A 19,267-nucleotide genomic window follows, 5' to 3' on the forward strand; every position below is an offset into this window, starting at 1 on the left:
GTCTAGAGCAGTTTTCTATAAATAACGCTAATCCACATGTGTCTTTCAAAAAATATGTTCTGGGATCATATTCATTTGGGAATTGCTATGTGTTATGTCACCTTCTTGAATATTGGCAGGTTAAGGTGCTGCCATGTTCTGAAATAAAGGAACTATTTTTCTTTACCTGATAATTGACTTTTATTGAGGGGAGAGGAAAGATGTTGAGAGTTCCCTAGAAATCCATGAGGAAAGCCCTAGTTGAACTTTCTAGGAATCTTGGCTCCAATTGCACATCCCTGGATCTCCAGTGCCAGCTGCGGTGGTTATAGAGAAACGTAAGACAGGATCTTGGCCTTGCAGGCATAAAACATCCAATAGGGAAGAAGTAAAAGATCAATGTTGTAAAGGATGGCAATTTGAGACGAAAGCTTTGTTCAAATTATAATGGGCATAAGATTTGAGAAGCAAGTAGGTCTGCCCAGAGTTGGGGCAGTGGGTGAAGAAGGGAAAGGTTCTACAGGGGAAATGTCATTTGAGCTGAGCACCGAGGGCTGTTGGCAATAATTCACCAGGTAGAGTAGGTGGGGAAGGATATTCCAGGCAGAAGGAACAACATGGCACAGAGGCATAAAATCCCAAGGTATGTTCCAGGCCTGTGAAATAATTTTGTGGTTATGGTGTCTAAGAGCAGAGGCTATGTAGGGAGAGAGGAGCCAGAGGAAATTCTGGGAGATGAGTAGAGGCTTGCTTGCCTGTGCTGTAAGGGTCATTCCATGAAGTCTGAAATTATTCCTGTAGGTTACAGGAAACCATCCTCAGATTGGTTTTTACTCCAGGGAATTACATGATCAATGAGTATTTTATAAAGAGAATTATGAAAGAAAAATGAAAATCCTGGCGTGCTAAGACAGGTGGGAGGGACAAGAGACTGGCAGGAAAACTAATGCTGACTCTATTGAAATGGCTCAAGTAAGAGATGATAAAAAGCTGAATGATGACCTTGGCCAAAGGATGGGCTGGAAGAAGCAAGTTTGAAGGAAATTTGGGAGCTCAGCAGACTACCAGGAGTGATTGCATATGAGGCAAGAAAGAAAGAGGAATAGAAAAAGACTCTATGGCATGTAGCTTGAGCAAATGTTGTGTGATTATAAAGTTTACTGAGATAGAAGCTCAGAGGATTGAATTGTTTCATACAGATTTTGAGTTGGACTGGAGATTCTATTCCACAGAGGAATTTTCCTGTAAAAACATATCCACTGATTTTTTATGTTTCAGGGTCCAAAAATGATTTAACTGAAGCCTATACTCTTAGTAAGGAGATTCAGTATCTACAAAAAAAATCCGTTTCACACTGAAATTTGGTAAGTATTCAGTACATTCTTGTCAAGAAAACAGCATTTAAACTTATGTATTTCTTTTGACTTTACCTCTAAATGATAATCATTTCTAGGACCTTAAATCCATTTGCTATTTCATTCAATCAAAAACTCATCTTTTAGCCATGGATAATCCGATATACGCTAATATCTCAGTAGAAGATTGTGAAATTATTTCCATTTTCTAGGAGGAAACAGCATAGAACACCAACAGTGTAAGTGATTATTTAAATAGGAGGCCATTATTTTGGAACTAATCCTAAACTTGGTCTTCACACTAAATATTATTGCCACTGTTACATTAAAATGTATTTTTTTTTAATAGTCAGGGAATGGGGTTGTTTCAAAGGCATCAAAGAAAGTTAGAAAAGTATTCTTTTACTTAATCAGAATTTTAAGAAGTCCATACTTGCTTATTGTATAGACCTTCACAAAGATTTTAAAGAATTATTTTCCCCAACAATCTTTGGAAGTATGGGGTCCTTTTATTTGGTGGAGAAAGAACTCCCCTGTAGAGGCAGGATGAGGAAATTAACATGATCCAGATTATTTACATAAAAGCAGTCTATGCCTCCCTGATTAGGTCAGAGAATTTTGCCTTTACCTGTGACATCTGCCTTCTATTAGCACTAGAAACAAATTGTACAATCTGTGGTCACTGAACTATGACTGCCTCCTCACTTTGAATTTTTTTTTTGTCCAAGAAGACCAGGGAAATCCAGAAACCTCATTGGTGGGGAGGATTAAACATAATTTATCAGCGGAAAGAAGTGTAGCAGTCACCTTAAACACTTGAGCTATCAAAATGGCTACACGTTAGAAAATGAATACAATAGGGACAGTCAGAATGTAACTCCAGAGAATTTTTTTCCTTTTACATCATAGAGAAGTAAAGATAAAAGCTGAATGGTCTCATGATGGACACGGCAGCCTCTCCCTCCCCACTTCCCCCAGGTGCACTGTATTTAAGGCCACTCCATGGAACTGTCTTGAAATAAATGTAGAAACTTTGGAAGGCAGGTACATGTAATGGTTGTTCCCACTATTCTGGAGTTAAGGATAAAAGGTTGCTGTGTCTAAGCCTTCAGATTCTGCAGATGTCTAAATGCATTTTGTTGCATGTAGAAGAAATTTTGCATTCTTGAGAAAATGCAGTGCAAAAGTGAACTGAGACACAATGACCCTTTATCTCAGGGCCAAACAACCTATTTCCCTGCAGTCGAAACAGAGGGTAGGAAAGTCGGGTTATGATATCTGAAATCCGTCGACGTAGAATGGTTAAGCATTCTCTCCCCGATCCAGCGCCATTCCCTTCACTTGACATCAGTTTGCTTTAGAGGTGGCCGTTTCGGAGAAAGTGATGCAGGAAAAACGGAGGTGGGGCGTGAGGAGGGCCGTGTCCTAGGCTTCAGCTGAGCCCCTGGGACGTGTCCCGCCAAATGTGGGTCCTTGGCTTTGCGCAGAAGAGAATTCAAGAGCGAGCCTAGTTGAGTAAAGGTAGATTTATTTAGGGAGATACATAGAAAGGCAACAGAAAGTCCACGAGGTATGGGGCTTGGGTGCTCAGATTAGAGTAAAAGTAGGTACACACTCCACAGAATGCGGGCCCGTCTCCAAATGGGGTGGGGGTGGGGCGGAGAGAGGTTGTGAGGCATAGTGTTGCCAGTTTTTACGGGCTCAGTGGTTTCATGTGCTAGTAAGTGTAAGAACAAGTCTAGCTAGCCTGGGGAAGGGGCTGGGATTCCCAGGAAGTTGGCCATTTCCCACTCTTTGACCTTTTGTGGCTAGCCTGGGGACTGCCATGGTGCCTGTGGGCATGTTATTCACCATGTTAATGTATTACAGTGGGTGTATAATGAAGCTCAAGGTCTACTAGAAGTTTGATCTCCCACCATCTTGAGCCTCAAGGCCTACTGGGGTTTGAATCTTTCATCATTTCGATGTTAATTGCTGCAGCATTCCTTGAATGGCTGTGCCTGCCCCCTTCCTGTCTCAAAAGGATCATAAATATTCCGGCCCAGTACCCCAGGAGCCATGACAAGCAAAAGAACACACCCGCCTAGAGATAGCTCTTGTGGTACTTAAATGTGTGGGTTAATTTCATTTTGTTAGCCCACTTTAATAACTGGATTTACCCCCACCCCACAAACTTCTTCATTTTCTATTTCTGCTCTGAAGCTGTGAGAGGAGAAATCTCGGCAGGCAAAATTACTCCAGGGTATTCGTGGGACGGTCCTGTAAGGAACAGTGAAACTCTCAGCATCTGGATTCCTGATCCTTTTCCGACATGGCAGGTGTGAATGCCTGTGTAAAATGTTCTATGTTTATCTTCAACTTTATGTTCTGGGTAAGTGTTTTTTCTTGTAATTATCAATTTTATGCAAGAAAGGGGATCTTGATATAAATATCGTAAATGAGAACAGACTCTACACGAGAGAAATAGGAGGAGGAGGCGAATGTATTTTCCATTCACTTGTTTGGATGCGTTTGTTCTTTCCTTGGTTGTCTCAGTAATTGAAAATGAGCCAGGGACTAAAAAAAAAGTGCATTTCAGGATCTGTGGGGATAAACGTTTCATAAACGTTTTGATATTGTTGCAAAACAATCACAGAGGTAAAATTACCCCTTAATTAAAGGACAGTTATTCTTAGTTGTAGATCACACAGTCCTCCCTGGTTTAAGGACCTTGTGGAAAAAAATCTGATTTGATTCTATTTGGAGCACAACCCCTAAATTCTAACCTTTACACCTGGGCTTGAAACAGGTGAATGGTGGGGGTTCATGAGAAAGACATGGGAAAAGGATCGTTTTCAGAGACCCAAAGAAGAAACAAGGACTTATAATCAACTCGGGAGAGAAACAAATCATTTAACCACGGAAAGATTAACTAAGCCACTTGCTTTGTGTCAGCAATTTAAAGTTAGTATTTTGATGTGTCATCACCCCACCTTTTAATTAACAGGGTTTGTGTTTCAGCAAATTTTTCTGTTTCTCTTGAAAGTCTGCTAATATGAGAAACAGCAAGTAAATGGAGAAGTAGCATCTAACGTTGAAAAAATGGAAAGGTGAGAGATGGAAAGGCCAAAAAGTAAAGGACAGACTGGGTCGTTGGAAAATTGATGTTATTTTTAGTGCAATGAAAGATTGGTCAAAACGAAGTCAACAGAAATAGCCCCAAGTGCTTAAATGAAAGAATTATTTCGTCTACTGGATTAGAAGGTGGCTTATGCTGTGTAAACAGGAGGGAGTGTGGTTTCGTTTTCTACCTGGTTTTCTCTGGTAAATAGACAACTGGTATCTCTCTGTTGGTAAACTTCTGTCCTATTAAAATCGTGATGTATCTAATTAAGCTTAAGTAGATGAATACAGTCTTATTTCCTAGAATGACTTTCCATTCAGTGTCAGTAACCCTACTGAGTACGAGTGATATATGGGTGAAGTAAATTAAGTAGGTGGGAATATAAATGAATGAAGTAAAGTAAAGGTTTCTTCTTTGTACCTCCTTTTTTCCTTAGAAAAATGGGCTGCTTTGGCAAAAACTAAACGAAGCTGATGAATAGGCCAGATTTTAAAAATTTGTTCTGATAAATTTCTCCCCTTGAAACATTTAAAATTGGTTAAACATTGAGAGTAGGATATAAACAAAGAAATGCCTATGTACTTTGCTTGGTTTTTGCTTTTAGCTTTTTATTATGGAGAACTTCAAACATTCACGAAACAGAAAAGGGTAATCAACCCCCTCGTCCAGCCCCAGGAGCCATGACACCAGGGCCCATGGAACCACGGCCAGTCTCTCCTTGTCCATGTTCTCATCCACTTTCCCCAACCCCTATTATTTTGATGCAAATTCTGGATTTAACATCTCACCTGTGAATATTTTAGTATAGATCTCTGAAAGACAAATAATTCTTAAAAAAAAAAAAACACGTAACCACAATATCTTTATCACACTAAAAACTTAAGAAGAGTTTTAAAATCGGTTATCAGACCTCCATCCAGGTGCATTTTTCCAATTGCCCACAAATGCTCCTGTTTGAATCCGAATGCATGTAAGGTCCACCCAACGTGAGAAGTGGATGTATCTTTTATGTCAACTTTCATCTTTAGGTTCTCCCTCCATCTTCTTCTTTCCCCACCCTGGAAATTGTATGAACTGGTGTGTTTTAGTTTGTCTTATCACATTTCCCACAATCTGAATTTTGCTATTTGCATACCCTGGTATAGTTTAATATGTTCCCCTGTCTTCTGTATTATCTCCAATTTTGTAGTTGTATTTGGCCACTTGATAAGATTCAGGTTATTATTTTGAGGTTGGGGCACAACCAGTTTATAAGAGATATTTTGTTCTTTCATCAAAAGTCATATACTGTCTGACTGTCTCACTTTTTGTGATGTTAGTAGCTACTGATGCTGAAGAACTTAAACCCATCAGTTTACTAAGAGTTTCAAATTGGTGATATTCTATTTCTACTATTTTGTTTTTCATCTGTTAGCTGGAATTCTTTGAAGAGAAATTTAGCATTTATTAATTGATAACCGTTAGTTCCTAGTTTTTATTTTTTTTTAAATGCAGCATAATTGTTTCTCACTCTTTTCTTAATAAATTTCAAAATGATGAGTTAGTTTTCTGGTATCATACAATAGTGATAAGTATTTTTTCAAGTATCCCTATGAAATAATAGATCTAAATGCCATCACAGTTCTTATCTTTGCTGTTGTGCATTTTAATTCCATTTTTGGCCAATGGGAGCATCTTCAGGTTGGTTCTTGAGTCCTTTTGACATGATCCTAATAACTTTGATAATTTCTTCACTTTTGGGGATGATAAGATGTTCCAGGCTCACTTCCCTATTTCTTGCCCCCAGATGTGGAATCAGCTATTTCTCCAAGTCCTGATACCTATTTTTAAGTAGCTACAACCGTTGTCTTTTTGTGACACACAATATATATGGGCCATTTAAATAAACCAAAATATAAATATGCCAATAAATGCATGGCTTCCACTGTAATAATGTGTCTCAAAGTGTTCAAACTGTAGCAATCCTCAAATGATGAAATAGTCCAGTATATCTCTGTTGTATAAAAACAGCATATAAATTGTTAATGGCTACTGTAAATACATTAGAGGTCAGTGTTTCACTGAGTAGCTAATCAGGAATTTGAAATAGATCAGAATTTAAAACAAATGAAAAAGCCACTGGTTGTAGGTTCAGGATTATTTATTTAAGATCAGAGAACAAGGTGAACTGTAGAGATCTGTACCATGCTGTCCTCAAGACATTGTCCCTGCTTTCCTGGAGAGTTCTGATTATTTTATGGTTACCATTATCTCTGTTTTTCTGATAATGAAGTCTTTCTGATGCTACGGGTTTCAGTGAGATATTTCTAACTTCCCTTAAAAGGCTTTGCTCTTCCCATCAGCGTCGTGGTGGGACCTATAGACTTTATATGAGATATCTTGAGGAGGAGTTGTCAAGAGCAATAGTTGTAAAGACCAATGATAACATCTCAGCCAACAGGTTGAGCATCAATACTTTCATCAAAAGTTAGAAAACAGGAGTCGTCTCTCAGGTTCAGGAACCACTCCTATCTCCACTCTCCTCTCTACTCCCAACCCAGAGTTCGCAGTTGGAATTTTATAGTCCTTTATAGGAAATTTGCAATTTGTCACATTCCTAATGTTTACTTAAGCAAGTATTTTACGGTCCCACTGATGTGGTTTTCTTGTAGATATCCATGACTTTATGTTTTCAAATGCATTCTTTCTGGTATAACTTGTGAGAAAACAAGCTTTTGCAAAGTAGAGCCAGATGTTGGAATATCTCTAAGACATGCATATGGTTATTTAAGCTAAACACAGCAATTTCTTTTGTGAGAGAATTTGAGATATGCCACATACATATGCAGTGATTTCCATCTGTTAGAATTAGTAATTGAAGAAAAACATGTGAAAGTAAAAATCATTGCTAATCACTCATGCTAGAGTTTGATGCAAGTTAGTGTGATCTGGAGGTACAGTAGTTAATAGGTATATCATAGGTTCAAAGTAATCACGACGGTTGAAATTAGGAAAATAGGTGAAAATGGCCATTATCAAAAAGTCTACAAATAACAAATGCTGGAGAGGGTATTGAGGAAAGGGAACCCTCCTTCACTGTTGGTGGGAATGTAGTTTGTTGCAACCATTATGGAAAACAGTATGAAGATTCCTTAAAACACTAAAAATAGACTCACCCTATGATCCAGCAATCCCACTCCTGGGTATGTAACTGGAGGAAACTCTACTTCAAAAATATACAGCCACCCCAATGTTCATAGCAGCGCTATTTACAATAGCCGAGACATGGAAGTAACTTAAATTCCATTGACAGGCGACTCGATAAAGATGATAGAGACAGAGAACAGAGAATGGAAATTCAAAAATTCATACTCCTGAAGAAGAGATAAATGGGACAAAAAATAATTAGATTAATATAAAAAAATCTCACACTTGACTATACAGTCTGCATTCTCTTAGCACAATGCGATTAAACTAGACTTTTAAATAGATGTTTTATGCAAGAAGAAACTTGAAGATTAATTAACAACAACAGTGACAGCAGCAGCACTGACCTCAAATGTCAGGGCTGTCAGGATCCTCGCTTCCAGTCGTGATGGCCTCCAGTGTTCTGGGGTCACTGTAAAAGCAAATCTTGCAGTTATCCAGGTTTTCCATCTGGAGTGGCACAGGAAGCTACTCTAAAGAGTGCTCATTTTGGACCAATAATGGTAGAGCCCACAAACCATGCCTCCTCCTAGCAGGGCACCATGTGCCTTCCTCCATTTTCAACACTCCTCAAACACATTTTCATAAACGCCCAAATCAAAAGATAGAATTGAGAGGGAAGGAGTACGGAGGATTGGGGTACACGCTGTCCGAGAAGAGGCAAAGTCACCTTGTTCTTTACCATTTATCTTTGTCCTGGAGGGTGTTTCCCATTTTCTTCCTGGCATTTTATAGTTTTCAGCTTCTGCAACCTAAATGTCTATCGACAAATGATTCGTTAAAGAAGCTGTGATCTGTAAATGTACAATAGAATACTGCTCACCCAAAAGAGAATGAAATAATGCCATTTGCAGCAACGTGGATGGACATACTAGTGAAGTTAAGTCAGGGAAAGACAAATACCATATGGTGCCACTTATATGTGGAATCTAAAAAATGATACAAATGAACTTGTTTACAAAAACAGAAATAGACTCACAGAGATAGAGAACAAACTTATGGTTACCAGTGGGGAGGGATAACTTAGGAGTGTGGGATTAGCAGATACAAACTGCTATATAGAAAATAGATAAACAACGAGGTCCTGCTGTATAGCACAGGGGACTATATTCAATATCTTGTATCTGAAAAAAATACATACACATGTGTACAACTGAATCACTATGCTATGCACCAGAAACTAACACAACATTATAAATCAATTATACTTCAGTGAAAAAGCTAAATGTAGTTTCAGCTTCTGCCCTGTTCAGTCTGCTCGGACTGCCATCATGAAATACTGTAGACTGGAGGCTGGAAGCCCAAAATCAAAGTGCAAGCCAGTTTGGCTTCTGGTGAGGACTCTCATCCTTGGCTTGCAGACGGCTGCCTTCTTGCTGTGCCCTCGTGCGGCCCCTCCCCCATGACTGCAAGTATGGAGAGACAGATATCGCTTCCTCTTCTTATGAGGCCACCAGTCATATTATATTAGAACTCCACCTTTATGACCTCGTTTAACCTTAATTACGCCCTGAAAGTTCTGTTTCAAATACAGTCGCATTGAGGATTTGGGCTTCAACAGATGAATTTAGGGGGCACGTAATTTGGTCCATAGCAGACATCAGTTACCTAATTCCTTAGACTGCTGGCTCAGACCAACAGCATCCTAGTTTCATAAAAAGAAAGATGTTCCATGAGAGCTGAGTGGCAATGGCAATGACTCTCTTCAAAGAGAACCAGAAACGGGGGAGGGGGGAGTAGGCCTGGGCAGTTCTATAGGGTCCACTGCCGGCTGACCTGGGAGCTCAACGTGTCAGCCCGTTTCCTTTTACAACCTTATTATCAGGAAGTAGGGCAGAGAGAGACACATTGCACAACTCACACTCCAAACTGTTTAAAATATTATAAAAAGATTTACAACAAACCCTTAGCCAACCTAGAGAAAGGGCTCCAGGAACCATTATGATGGTCAGTCTTGTAACAGTTGGTATAAAATAGGTTAGTATCAATCATGGCTCTTGAATGGATTGTTCTTGATAGAAAATCAAGTACTTTTAATTAATTTAATGAGTCAATTAAGATGCAATCCTTAAAGTTTTCTCATTAATAGTTTCATAAGAAAAGTCAGATAAGGGTGACAATCAGATAATAGCTCTTCAGATAATTAATGTTATTTTCAGTTACAGCTAAAAGCCAGAGTGACTGTTAAGACAGTGAATGTAAATCTACTTGTGAAAGGAGAAGAAAAAGAAGGGAAAAAGTCTCAGTGAGCAAATCAGAATAACAAAAATCCGACTGCTGTAAAATTACTGAAAATCCCAGAGGGTCTCATTATCATTTGACATAAATTCTTGCAGGTTTATTTATTAACAAAGAACCACTGACATGAGCGTGTATCTCCATCTGCAAATGAAATTAGGATTTTGAGGAAGGAGGAAAAGAAAGGGTTTTCAGGCTCTAATGCTGTTTTTTCAATTTGTGTTTTATTGTCTGTGTGTGTGAACACTTAGAAGATAATGAAATTGTATAGGTTATTTGGTGATTGGCTAAAAAGCTTTGGTTTTCCATTGCATCTGTCATCTTGTAGGAGTCGGAGCAAGCAGTGAGGGCGGGGCTGGGTTGGGAGTGTGGCTGGCTTTACACCACGTGACTGTCGGTATCTTTCAGGTGTCTGGTTTCTTTATCTGAAATGAAGGCTTTAAACCTAGGTGATGTGGGGCATCTTTGAGGCAGCCTAGATTCGCTGGTTATTCAGCTCCCTGTTCCTCTCACAAAGCCCTTGACTCTTCTTCCACCATAGACCTAATGGGAAACCATTAAGGGAAACTGCTATTTTGGGGTTTCAGGCATATGGCTCAACCATGAATGAAAGCAATGGTGCTACAAGGTCATGGGGCTTTGGAAGACTCGGACATTTCTCTGTCAGAGCACCTGAAGGCCAGAATAGTCTAGAAGGGCCTCCAAGGCCTGCCGTGTCTGATAATGTTACCAAGTTTGTCCTCAACATCTCTAACAAATAATAGATCTTTGATTTTTTTTTTGAGGCCACAACATCTATACCTTAAAAAAAAAAAAAAGAAAGAAAAGAAAAGAAAAACCTGAAAGACGAAGAGTTTTCTTTATATTAGAGTAAAGGGTGTTTCACATTTTACGTGTTGGCCTGGGTCCAAATTAAATAATCTGGTAAAATCATTAAAGGAATTTAAGACTTTAAATACTATTCCTCATTGTTCCTCTTCTCTGGGAGAACTTTACTATCTAAAAGAGCTAACTTTTACAAGAGTTTATTTGGGTACAAAAAGCATTGTAAACCCTTGCTGCTTAACTGCAAATTTTGTCAAGTGTTCTGCCGTTTTCTGTACATCCTAACTTCTTGTTTTCTTGAATCGTGAAGGAATGTCTGGTGATTAATTAGTTATTCCTTTCCTTTTTTTGGTCTAAGACAACTTCTCAGAGACAAACCCAGGGGCCTATGAAGGGTACTTTTGTCTTTAAACTGTTGTGACTTACCTTTTGTATTTTAAAATCCAGCAAAAACACGGGCAGAGTAAGAGTTAAAATATGGAAAATCATCTTTTCTCTCCCCTCTTTTGTAGAGATGACTTCTTATCCCAGGCCTGTGAATGGCCTGTGGGTGGGAAACAGATGATTCTAGTCGAGTTTACCAATAGACCATTTTAGCCATTCTCTGCACATGAATATGTGTCATTTATGTCTTTTAGGTCGCAGTGGTATAACTAATGCCAAGCCATCGTAATCAGATGGCTGGGGGGTGTGGAATTAGAGCTGCAGTTTATCCCAGGTCCACTCCAGCACTTTTTCTTTTTTCTTCAGCTGTGTGGTGTCGTCATCCTGGCAACGGCAATTTGGCTACGAGTAAGCAAAGATGGTCGAGAGGTAAATAAATAAATACAAGTTTCTCCGCTCCCAAAGTAGCCTATGTCTCTTATAATGATGCAGTAATTAATGACAATAATAATAATATTTCTATAGCCGTTTCCTTAACTGCCTCATGTAATCATGTGCTGCTATGTGATTTTCTAATTTAATTCAATTTAAGTAATCAAAATTACTCACGATGTGCCTGGCACTGTGCTAGGCATCGATTGGCTCTTCTGGAGGATGGAGAAGGTGACATTCTCAAAAACGGGAAGATTGCAGTGAAAATGGAGATGGGAAGGGGCCAAAGCAGAAATCAGTCTCCTTCGCTATTTGCCTAAGTGCAGCCTGCAGTGTGTCTAGATGCTATAGCCCACCTTGCCACCCCACCAAGAGCAATTTTTGTAGTGCAAGGTATTGACAATTATTTGGCTGATTCCCAAGGTGGGGTGGTGCTCCAGAAGGGAGAGAAATGAGATGTTCTCTTAGAGAAGAATTTGAATCCGTGTTTAAAGGACAAGGGATGAAGATAGTTGGTAATTACTTGGGGTAACAAGTACTGAGGGTGACCCCTTGTGACAGTAGGAGGCTGGTGGTGTCATTCAGCAGTGGACCTGCGGTGTCCTGCTTTGTGCTGTCAAGGTCAGATGAGCATCGGCGCCTCTCCCCAGTACACACCGTTCCACGTGCAGCAAAGCTCTCACCCAGATTTCTGCAGGACTGGAGCAAGTTCAGCTTACCTGGTTAGTTCTGGCTTCAGTCTTTGGATTCCACACACGCTGTTTCTGTTCTCAGCGTCACAGATGTGGAAAGAGCGTGTGGTGGGTGAAAGGGTGAGGGTGTGGGAGGGTTGTTCTGTTACTTTCACTCAGCCCAGTGCCTGGCACCATTTCCTGGCTCCCTTCTTCTCAGGGCAGTGCTCCACCCCCCTTCCCCAAGCTCTTATTTTTCCCTCACGCAGGGCAGTTACCTTGTTCTTTGGTGTCTGGGCTCTTGCCACTATTCAGATCACACCTTCTACTGCTAGGGCTTTTTCAGAGTATTTGCCCAAATAAGGTTTCCCTCTCAAAGAGGAATGTCAATTCCTATTTAACAATTATTCAGATATTATTAAACCAGAAATTAAGTTAATGCATTTTCTATTAAAACTTACCCTATGACGGCGCAATTAAATGGCGCTGAACATAGTCTAGTTGAAAGAATGATTAAAAACTAATTGACATCTGTTCTGGTTCCTTTCCTAATGGGTGGCTTTTCTGAACCTTCTCTCTCTCTCTCTCTCTCTCTCTCTTTTCCTCCATCCTTCCTTCTTTGCTTCCCTCCTTCCTCCCTCTCTCCTCTCTCTCTTTCTTTTCCTTTTCTCTTCTCTTCTTTTCTTTTAAACTTTGCTTTCTACTATGGAAGAATCTAAGAGAATCACATGGTGAATGAGCTGCTTCTTTGTGCTGAATGGGGGACAGATGTGGCAACTAGCTGGTAACATCCTAGTCCATCAGGATTTCATTTATTGTTTTATACTAATCAATGTAACTGTGACTTCTCGAAGTCCTCCAGCTCTGCAATTGGAGCCTGAGTATTTGAAGATGCACAGAATCGTTTAGAAGCTGATGTCTGACTTTGGGACTTATCATTAAGCACAGAGATTAGCAGCCACTGATTTACAGGGTGTTTTGGCCTTTTTAAGATGTGTGTGCACAGATGTCTGTGTTTTATTTTATTTTCTTTATTTAAAAATTTTATTTCTGGTTGATAGGGGAACACTTTTCTTTTCCCCTAGTGCTTCTGGTAAACAAATTTGGTGTTTGGTCTAAGAAATCACACACATTGAACGTATTGAAGAACTGTTGTCCTTGAGAATGTTACTCCAAATTCGGGGGCAAGAATGAGTTAATAGAGCTCGACAGCATCTTTAGTCACATTGTGACTCTGGTGCTCTGTCAGCCTCTAACCCTGAACAAAAGTCAGCATCTGCCAGGACAACTTTAACCAGCTTGACTTACGTGAAATTGACTTGATTTATATTTAGTCGAAGTCAGTGACAACGAATCAAGACTGTGCAGAGAACTGAATTTTACTAGTAGAAAAACAGGAAGAAGTTTTAGGAGAAACCCGAGCACAAACACAGAAGAGAAGGCTGTCAGGGATGTCTTTGTGCACATCTTTTCGCAAAGCTCTTTGTGCAAAAGTGCCTCCTAGGAATGCCTTGTTCTCCCTCAGGATGAACATGGCACCACGTGACACGAAGCACATGGGCAGCCATCCTGGGCCAGGCGATCCTTTAGAATCCAGAGGACCCTGAGCCCCCTTCTTCAGCTTCAGCCATTTTCCTTCCTGCAGAAATTCTCCCCTTGTCCTAAGACACACACAAGACAGTGTTCATCCAAGACAGCTTTTTAAACTCTGCTCTCTCCTGGAATAAACACCTGGATTCAGATTTCCTCTTCTGTTCTGAGTGACAATGGCCATTTGTTGGGCTGGACTTGAAACAGTGATCCTCAGGTGGCCAACACACAGCTTTCTGGCCCCTCTGGCTGTGGGTCACTCTGCCCAGACCAGCCTCATAGAAGTGCTTCATTTTCTGCCTGCATGTGCAGGCTGTATTACCCAGGTCTCAGCGGTAGATATGTGACCTGCTATTTCTATACAGGGGCTGTCTAAGCAAAGTCCTGATAACTCAGCTAGTGAGTTATTAATAGTCTCGGATACTTTCGGGTTTTCCTATACTTGCTACTGTGTCCTAGTGAAGCAGCGTTTAACAGTGAATGGATGGAACGGATTTCCTATTGCTGCTTTTTTTGTCATTATCTGTTTTGACTCAGATGCCCAGCCTATTTATCAACAAACCTGATTTCTTAGCTCCAATCTTATTAAGCAAACAAACAAACACCAAACAAAACCCCTGAAAAAACAGACAAAAAATCTTTAGGACATGAGCAAGCCTTCTACATATGTAGACTGAAGCGTGATTTGTAAGCATGGATTCTTAGAGACAAAGGAAACCTTAGGTGTAAGAGAGGCTGACCTCATTCCCTGCATAAGTGGGAAACTGGAGCCCGGTAGGGTTCATTAACAGTTCTCGGGTTAGAAACTTAGTTATTTATAAAGACCCTGACTGGAATATAGATTTTGCTTTTTTAGTGCTCTTACAACTTCAGCATATTCCTTTCTCTTTACTGTCAAAAATAAAGGTTTCCTCCAGGCTATGGGTTGATTTAAAAAGCCTTTTAAAAAGTAAAGATCTTTAGTAGTAGGGGTTTTTGTTTGTTTGTTTGTTTATTGTTTTTATTTGGGTATTTCTTGTTCAAGGAGCTGACTGCACACTGCAGTTGATTCTTACACTGAGTTAGTGCAAGAACTAATGATCTATCTGGTCTACCTAGAAATGCTCCAGTAGCACGAGGTCCTAAGAGGCAGATGGGCTACATGTAGGTCTCATATGTAACACAGGCCCTGGGTTTCACTTTTTAATTATGATTTATTTCTGGACATATCTGGAGGGCAAGCAGTAGATTGAAGCTAGGTGTTATGAGAGTGATAAAGAGTACATGCCTGTGCGGGAGAAGGACCGAATTATTCAGGGTGAGTAGCCCAACCCATCATAAAGGGCCCTAGAATACTTTCCTCAATAGCCCAGGTGAAATAAAGAATTTCTGGAAGACTCTACAGGCTATGCTTCCTGGGAACAAGGAGTTAGACTTGATATGGAATATCAGGAACTAGACATTTTATTTTCTGAGTTTAAATTTCTATTGTTTATTTTGGCAAATGTAATGACCTGTGTAATCACTATCGCAATCAAAGTGCAAAGCATTTTTATTAACTCATGAAAGTTCTCTCATATCCCTGTGCAGTCATTTCCTTCTTTCCTTCCTACTCTGCTTAAAGTCCAAAACTACTCTGACTTCCATCACTGTAGCTTAAATTTACCTATTCTTGAGTGCCATAGAAATGGAATCATACAGTGGCAATCACTCTTTTGAATATGGCTTATTTATCTCAACAAACTGTTTTCGAGATTCACTCATATTGTGGAGTCTATCAGTAGTGTGAGGAGCTTTGGCTTAAACCACCATTAAAACATGCTTTATGATACTACTCTTAGGTATAAAACACAAAATAATGCAAACCGAAGATCATATCATGGGTGAAACAACAGGTCCCTCTAAGCTTTTTTTTTTTTAAGTTGGTGTTTTAAAGTCCTATTGCATTTCTTCCATCCAACACCCAATGTATCATCTTAGGAAAATACAAAATTGGAAACACTATCTAGACAGCTATGGAATGTAAGCTCCTTGAAAGCAGGAATTTTTGCTAATTTAGATTACTGAGGTATCTCAAGGTCCTAGAGCAGGGCCTGGCACATAGTAGGTACTCAATGGATATTTGTTGAATAACAAACATCAAGAAAAGGTATTTTCTGTCATTAATCTCTTCTTTATTTTCAGATTCTCAATCCTGAGGGCTTAGGCACTAACCCCAATATTGCTGCAAATATCTTGATCGCTGTGGGTAGCATCATCATGATGCTGGGTTTCCTGGGATGCTGTGGCGCCATGAAAGAAAACCGCTTCATACTTGTGTTGGTGAGTTTTCCCAACAAATCCCAATACCCATCCTTCAGACTTCTGAGGCTTATCTCCCATCCACGCTGTCTATCGAAAAGACTTGCCAAGATTGATGAAACGCTCTCCCTTTTGTTTAGAGGGTTGGTTGTGGAAGCTAATATATTTAGCTCAGATTAGAATAAAAATTTTAGCCTTTCATTCATTCATTCAATTACAGAGTAGCTGCTCCATGCCAGATACTGTAAGATACGTGGATATGAAGACAATTAGAATCCATAAGGGGAGACTGATGAGTAAACTATTAGCTGCAGTGGAAGTGGCCCCAGAAGAGAAGGTGAAGGGTAGAGGAGGGAAGTTTCAAACTAGAAGCAGAAGTGAATAAGGTGTTTACCGGGGGGTGGGGGTAATGAGATTTCCAGGGAGAAAGCCTGGCAGCACAGTGTTTGGGGAACTGCAAGGCCTTGGATACGACTGGAGGATGTCAGAGGTCTTTCCGTAAATGATGGAGGATGGGTCTGAGTGTGGACTACGGTCAAATCACAGTCCATGCTGAGAAAACTGTACGAGCACGAGGTAATCAGATCTGTCCCTTAGAAAACTTCACGGATGATAGATTGGGTTAGGATCTCATCTAAATATGTTTCTCTAATAAAATAAGTATTGTGTCAGCCCCAGAACGAATATATTTTAACTGATGGTTTGTTATGAGGGAAGGTAGAAACAGAAGTTTTTGTTTTGTTTTGTTTTGTTTTGTTTTTATGAAGGTACTGGGGATTGAACCTGAACCCATGTGCATGCTAAGAACACAGTCTACTGCTGGGCTGTACCTCCCCCCAGAGACAGAGTTTGAACAGAACTCTAATAGCATCCCTGGAGGTTGCTTTTTGATTAATATGCCTCATTTGCAATTTGGAGAATTTAATTACATGAGGAGCTTCTTTTAAAAAATAATTTGTGGGATCCTCCAAGTTTAGGATTCAGTAGATCTGGGGTAGATTTCAGGACTCTACATTTATAACAAGACCCCGGGTGATTCTGATAGTGGTAGAAATGTAGTTTTTGTTTCTTTTTAATTTTAATTTTTTACTGAAGTATAGTTGATTTACAACTTTTCAGGAGTACAGCAAAGTGATTGGGTTATGCATATATATTCTTTTCCAGATTCTTTTCCATTTATAGGTTATTCCAAGGTATTGAATGTAGTTCCCTGTGCTACACAGTAAGTCCAGTAGAAATGTTCTGAAGTCAGTTCTGAAATTTTTTTTGAAGTTTGAGTTGTGTTTGATGAAGAAAGAGGAAGATAATATTCAAATAACTTCATCTAAGTTTTCAAACTTCCCTCGATTCAATGTCATACCATTGCCTATAATCCAATTAATCAATTTCAATGTGGACTATTTTCCTTGGTCAGCCTTTGGAGAAAATGGCCCCAAATTTGATTCTTGAGGCAAAGGGTGAAATAAGTGAAGAGCATGGTTATTACTCCAAATAGAATATGATCCTGGATGCAGAAAGAAGCACCGTCCCAAAATGTCCCAGGTGTTCCTGAATGTACTGGGGATAACATATATATTACTTTTCTTTTTTTTTTTTTTTCCCAGTTTCTTATAGGATTGCTTCTGGTCCTACTCCTGCAGGTGTCGGCAGGTATCCTAGCATTTACTCTCAAAACTAAGGTGTGTCCACATACGATACTTGAAAATTTTGGATAACTCTAAAAAATTAACATGCCTCCTTCTGGCATGAATAATTTCACAATACTTTTCAATTTTCAGACTGATCATGTTCTGAATGATGGTTCCCATGCTAACATGTCGCTTTTGAGCTTAAAAAATGAAGATAGAAAAATGTTCCAGAAAGCCTTTTCTGAAATTCAAGAAAAGGTAATTAGAATTTGTAGGTTTGGGGGGAGTTGGACATAGTTATAGATTTACTTAATTTTTAATAGGTGTATTCCTTAAAGATTGAAAGATCTCTCCCTTTTGCAGATTTTGGCTGATTATTCTGTCACCACGCAATAAGAAAAATCCAGGAATGTTTCTAATTTTTTCCCAGCTTCTTATGAAGTTCTGAAACAGTTTAGAAGGACAGAGATGAAGAAGATATGTTTATGACAGATTAAGCCTTGACTGAGCCAAATCAATCATTGTTTTAATATTTACTGCTTAGAAGGACAGTGTGTTTGGGATGCTTGGAGAATCTCTCTTTTTCTGTAAAAGATAATTATAGCTATCATTTATTGCTACTTACTATGTACCAGGATTTACATTCAGTAGCTCCTATAACTCTCACAACTCTGTAAGATGAATAATACCATTATCCTCACTATCTTGTTAGACAGATGAAGGGATTACAACTGAGAGAGATCTGACAGCTAACAAATGATGGGGTTGGAATTTGAATGCAGATCTGTCTGACTCATTAATTCTTTTTAATCAGTATGCTAGCCCCTCTCTTATGTTCTTACATATTTACTTTGGCCACTTCACTGTCTTTAGGGTAAAAAGTCAAAATTTGGGCAGGTAATGAAGATATTCTACTATCTGGTTCCTGCCTAATAATTTAACATTACTAAACACTACCCCATGAAGAAAGCACTCCAGTCCAGCCAGGTCTGTGTACTCAGGATCTCTTACACAGTTCTGCCTTCCTGCCTCTGCATGATTCCTCATCCTCGGAGTGGACTTTCTCCTTTTCTTTCTTTACAAATACTACATGTACTTTGAAGCTTGACTAAAATATTGGTCTGTCAAACTCCCAACCACACCTTTTTTTTTGTTGTTTTATTTTCTTTTAATTTTTTGGGGGGGAGAGGTAATTATGTGTGTGTGTATGCATATATATGTGTGTGTGTGTGTGTGTATATATGTATGTGTGTGTGTTTATATGTGTGTGTCGATATATATATATATATATATATATTTTTTTTAATGGAGGTACTGGGGATTGAACCCAGGACTTCATGCATGCTAAGCATGCACTCTACCACTGAGCTATTATACCCTGCCCCCCACAACCACATCTTCTTAACTCAGAATTCCCATCATATTAACTACAAGTAGCATTTCTTTTGCATATGTCATAGAAATTCTCAGAATGTTAGAGGAGAACTGGATGTACAGAACATTTAACCTGACTTCTCATTAATTGAAGTATTTTATATTTCTGTTCATCCACCCTCTAATTAAATACTGAAGAGCTGAAGGTTTCCCTTTTTTGCC

General features: G+C 39.4%; 1 protein-coding gene across 8 annotated transcripts in view; it reads left to right on the plus strand.

Annotated features, from left to right (window-relative positions):
* The window catches only part of TSPAN8 (tetraspanin 8), a 46,301-nt gene that overhangs the window by 16,206 nt on the left and 10,828 nt on the right, over nt 1-19,267 (plus strand). For 3 of the 8 annotated variants that reach the window (XM_072973928.1, XM_072973935.1, XM_072973934.1), the window contains exons 2-8: nt 1,258-1,343; nt 3,537-3,705; nt 11,437-11,499; nt 12,064-12,224; nt 15,927-16,064; nt 17,648-17,722; nt 17,822-17,929. In XM_072973928.1, coding sequence (XP_072830029.1) covers nt 3,672-3,705; nt 11,437-11,499; nt 12,064-12,224; nt 15,927-16,064; nt 17,648-17,722; nt 17,822-17,929 — 579 coding nt within the window. In that variant the 5' untranslated portion in view covers nt 1,258-1,343; nt 3,537-3,671. Of the gene's footprint in view, nt 1-1,257; nt 1,344-3,536; nt 3,706-9,522; nt 9,601-11,436; nt 11,500-12,063; nt 12,225-15,926; nt 16,065-17,647; nt 17,723-17,821; nt 17,930-18,034; nt 18,151-19,267 lie in introns of those variants that run through there. The other 5 variants (XM_072973931.1, XM_072973930.1, XM_072973933.1 and 2 more) reach the window with 4 other exon arrangements.

This window comes from Vicugna pacos, chromosome 12 (genome assembly GCF_048564905.1).
Source record: "Vicugna pacos chromosome 12, VicPac4, whole genome shotgun sequence".
NCBI lineage: Eukaryota > Metazoa > Chordata > Mammalia > Artiodactyla > Camelidae > Vicugna > Vicugna pacos.